General features: G+C 46.5%; 1 protein-coding gene across 14 annotated transcripts in view; it reads left to right on the top strand.

Moving 5' to 3' along the window:
- The window catches only part of LOC107272798 (ecdysone-induced protein 74EF), an 81,309-nt gene that overhangs the window by 63,089 nt on the left and 13,412 nt on the right, over window positions 1-4,808 (top strand). For all 14 annotated transcript variants that reach the window (XM_025090095.1, XM_025090102.1, XM_025090101.1 and 11 more), the window contains 3 exons: window positions 1,919-2,158; window positions 2,619-2,786; window positions 2,943-3,176. In XM_025090095.1, the coding sequence (XP_024945863.1) occupies window positions 1,919-2,158; window positions 2,619-2,786; window positions 2,943-3,176 (642 nt within the window). The remainder of the gene's footprint in view (window positions 1-1,918; window positions 2,159-2,618; window positions 2,787-2,942; window positions 3,177-4,808) is intronic.

The following is a 4,808-nucleotide window of genomic DNA, read 5'->3' as shown; positions in this document are numbered from 1 at the left end:
TCCCCCTTCCCCACATTTCCACCCTCGCCCTCTGAACAAGAGTCCTTGATGTTCCTCGGCTCCTTTGTCTACCTTGAATTTCACCCTCGACCTCGTTACCGACCACAGTTTTTCAAGGAATTCGCTGTCGAGACTGATAGGCTCGTACCACCCCCTTCCCCCCCTCCCTCGTCTTCCCGTATTTTAATATGACGGAAGTTGGGCGATTTAGGCAGCCGCCGCTGCTGCGCCGTCCGAATTACAGGAAGTGACGCGGAGGAAGTAAGGACCGTAAAAATTCCTCGAGCACCAGCGCCATTACGGAGGCGCGGACGCCGGGCGTCGGTCGATGCGCCTAGACGCACCCTTCGCCCCGATACTAACCACCCTTAACCCCGCGCCCGGTGTCTCTTCCGGAAGTCTTCTCGGTCATTGGATATCGAGCCAGGAGGGTGACGCTCGTCACGAGTGTCTTGTCTTTTTATTTCTTTCTTTCTTTCAAGGCCAATCAAGGTCAACGCTAACGCGATAACATTATTATTATTTCTCGATTCTTATCAGCCACCGTGTTGCGCCGTGATATCTGACCTTGGGTCTTTCGGTGTTTGATCCTTTTTTTTTTTTTTTAATACTTTGAAATATTTTCTACCGCTCCTTTTTCGCTCGGTATCTCCCTGCTGGTTGGATGCTGCGCGTTATTGGCAGCCAAATGATTTTTGATAAGGCCACTGCCTCTGGTTGGCGGCTTCGAAAACCGCCGGATGGAGCTGGGAAGCTCAGGCAGAGGGATAAGGTCGGGGCTGGCGAAGGGTGGGATAAGGTAAAACAAAGTGGATAGGAAGGTTCCTCAAGGATCCCTAACCGTCTTGGAAAAGGTAGGAGTTCATAATCTGCGGGTGGGCGAGGAATTTCAGAGGGTAAGTTTACGTAATGCGCGTGCCAAGGACGTGGAGCACGTTAACTATTAAAGTGGTCCCTACTTCCTCATCATCAGCCAGAAGGATACCAATTTGTTCTCCATCCTGTATCCAGTTCATCATTACCCATTTTGGTATCTACGTCAATACCCAAGCTCAACCTTTATTTTTGTATATCTTGTTACCAGGTACAAGCACCCTGGTCCCTCCTTGTTCGTCAACCACCTCCTCTGCCACCCCCAATCCTTTGTCTGTCTTAGACTTCCATCTCACTCACCTGCCTTGACTGAGGATTAAATCAGGGCCTGTGGATCCCAATTCCCTCTACGTCAGGCAAACTCGACTAATCCTGGTCTCGGGTTGGGTTAAGTTTAGGTCTAGGTTCGATTCGATCGATACCCTTAACGAGAATCTCCTATACCGTTCAGCGGTTTCCTGTACAGATAGGAATTCCATGAGAGTCCCCTTCTTGCTGATCCTTAAGTGTTCGTCAGGTTGGGTACCCTGAAGAAAAATATTTTTTTCATAGAAACTCTCGAATGACGTATTATATGGGTTTGCATAGGCGTTTGGTCACTTTCTGATCGGATCTTTTGTTCTAGGGACTTTTTTTTTCCACCCAGATACCAACTCTGGGGTTACGCGTATAAAAGTCCCTAGGATGAAATTGCTTAATGAAGTCGACGGCTCGCTTGGCGTAAGGTGCCTGAAAGGAAGGTAGAAACGTTGCAGTGGGTCAAGGAGAGACTATAGCACGGGGCTTTCACTTCCTCTCTGGCACATGGTTATGTTTCAACTTGGTCGGCCGAGAACTCCATCTTTATGTATTTTTTTTTATTTTATTTTTTTTATTTTTTTTTTTTTTTTCATTGCGGTGTCCCACCTATTGATTTTACCTTCTACGATCTCATTAGTCACTTGGGTTTTCTAACTGTGCAATTTCCTTTTACTGCGAGCGGAAGTGGATCCTTCTTTGATACCTGATGACGTTTATGATGATGGAACTTTTTTTTCAATTTCAGTGGATACCAGGGAGGTACAGCCACATGACACGGGTGAGAAGGAGGATCTGGGATTGGCCACGATCAAGGCCGAACCAGGATCCACCACAGGAACTCGTCTTCTTCACGGGATCCTCTCGCAGCATCCTCAGCAAAGTGCGTTGGGGGTTCAAAGTAGTTACGGTCGACATTTAGCTAGCCACCCCCAGCTTGGTCAGCCACCCTACACTACCACTGCCATGGCTACCACCAGTACCCCAGGTACGGTTCCACTTCGACTTCCTTTGTTGGCTGATACTTGTATCCCGGGTTATTCATAATGAAAATGTTTAGACTGGTCCAGGGGGGGACCTGGTTCACCGGGACTGGATCTCAAAACCGTGGGAAGCTACGTGATTCCTCGTACCCAGTGCACTCACCTTCCGATGCCCCTTTCACGAAGATTCGTTTAATTGACGATACACGAAATTATTTACTTTGGTTAATCACGAGTCCGATTCTTATCTTTGTTCACCTTCACTTTTGTGCGGTAACTTCGGCCTTTTCGGCAATCCAATAGGTATCTGCTTTTTTTGCTCTGTCACTGAAATTCACTGTTTTACCACCGAGCTAGGTGTCCGTTGGGTTACTGGAAATATTTGTAAATTTTTTTTTTTTTTTCAGAAATTATACACATGTTTCTTATCACCGTACTCAGGACATTTTTAATTTCTGTTTTCAGGCGGTGGTTCGCTGCCTGCCAGTCCTGCCGATAGTGGCGTTAGCGACGTAGAGTCCAGTACTTCCTCCGGGGCTAACGAGGATGCGAATCTGCTCCTGAAGGCGAGGCTCAACCCCAATTCATCCCTTCAGCCCAGTCTTGCGTCCCATCATTCTCATCTGACGACGAGTAAGTGCCGACTATTATTATTATTTATGATTAAAAAACGATAGGAATAAGATTTTGAAAAAAGAGCGAAACAAGCCATGATAATTTCTGCGTTTGAATGACCTTTTTGGTAACATGAGAAAAAAATTGAAATTGATTTTTTTTTTTCTAAATCAGCACTCGGCAGGTCAGCCTGTCACAGTCCTGGCGTCTACCCTTCAACGGCAGGATTTTTGCCACCCTCCTATCACGCTCATCAGCATCATCCCTCTCAGTATCATCCGCACAGAGGTAGCTCTCCGCATCATCAGCACAGCAGCCACGGTATGGGTCCAGCAATGGGTCCGCCCCATCACCACCATCATCAAGCGCAGAGTCTCCAGCATCTGCACTACCGTCAACCGCCAACACGTGAGTTTCGAAATTTCTATAAATTATTATTTTTTTTTTTCTTTTCAAATTCCCTAGAAAACGTTCTTCGCTGTTTCCCCGTAACGAGATACGCTAACGAGCGAAATGAGGAACGCGTTGATCAAAAATTCATGGCGCTCTGTGCGTACAGTGAAAGTGCCAGGAGAGAGAAAATGACTGGAAAAACACGACGGGGAAGATCGTTAGGGCGATTTTCAAGTAGTACTGCCAACGTTTAAATGAATAATTATTGTTAATCAAAGACCGGACGAATCAGGGAAAAAGTGATATTTAGCGAAAATGATATATATATATATATATATATATATATATAATGTCACTTGACAGGCATTCGTCGACGAACGCGAACGTTCGCTCGTGACCCAGTTTGTAGCCGCTTCGCCACAGCGTCCTAGATTTACTTCCTGCACCCGTCGCGGCGCACTCGGTCGCCCGGTCGCCCAGTCGCTCGGTCGTGCATGCGAGACCGTTGATCGGAGGCCGCCATTCATTCCGTTAGCGTCGCGCGATTTCGAACGGGACCTCATGTCAGGCTGTTTCTGGATGCTGGGGGTCCTGTTTCTGCGTGCAACTTCGGAGGGGGATTCACAAGGGAAGAAGAAGAAAAAAGCAACAACAACAACAAAGGATACCGCGATCCTCGCGCATTCTAGTTTCAATATGGCGTCTCTCTCTCTCTCTCTCTCTCTCTCTCTCTCTCTCATACTATATAGGCATTCGAACGCCATTATTACTCTGTACGGTAAGAGAACCGGCACTCTTGATGTATCGCTTGTACAATAGCGGGATAGCACACAGAGTCAGCAGCGACCCGAGTAAAAGTGTGCCGGATTGTATAATCGAACGTGAATAAGCAAAACGTTACGCCACCGGGATTTTGTAACGGAGAGGCCCTCGTTGAGTTCTCTCTCTCTCTCTCTCTCTCTCTCTCTCTCTCTCTCTCTCTCTTTCATTCTTTATCCTTCTCTTTTTATCTCCTCCCTGTACCCAATCGTCTACCAATGCCTCAACACTTGTAATTTCCCTCGTGCTCTTTTTGACTCTGGAAACTTCCATCTTGAAATCGTCATGAGATCTTAGATATCCGAGGAATAATTGTTTTTTTTTTTAAATCCCCTCGCAACACGCTTACACAGCCGAAGTCAAGGTACACGCCTGCCCCGGATATTTGCGAAATTGGTCGATGTCCCTGAAAACTATTTTTTTGACATTCAAAATATCGAGTAAGTTCATCCGCGACGAATTTTTCTTTTAACCACGCAGAGTTACGTCGAAGCGACTCTAGCGTAAAACGTTCATACTTTGTAATCGTCAGTACGGCCCTTGCCTGATTCCCAGCGACCCATTGGGAAATGCCATAGTCGTCGGCTATTAGTAATATATACTGCTGACGGAAGTGTCGATATCTCTTTTCGTTTGGTATAATATTTTATTGCAATTTTTTTTTGTTCCCTTTCAAATCACTCCTATCGATTCTACGTCGATCTTATCGATCGCTATTTCCTGGAAGCGACGTACGGTTTATCGAGAAACAATGCTCGAGGTATATCGATCGCTGCTACCTTCACGTTCAAATAGCCAAACGACGCCAATCGAATGCGGGGGGGGGGG

This window comes from Cephus cinctus, unplaced genomic scaffold (genome assembly GCF_000341935.2).
Source record: "Cephus cinctus unplaced genomic scaffold, Ccin1 Ccin1_scaffold1289, whole genome shotgun sequence".
Classification (NCBI taxonomy): Eukaryota; Metazoa; Arthropoda; class Insecta; order Hymenoptera; family Cephidae; genus Cephus; species Cephus cinctus.
This window is presented reverse-complemented; position numbering and strand designations above follow the sequence as displayed.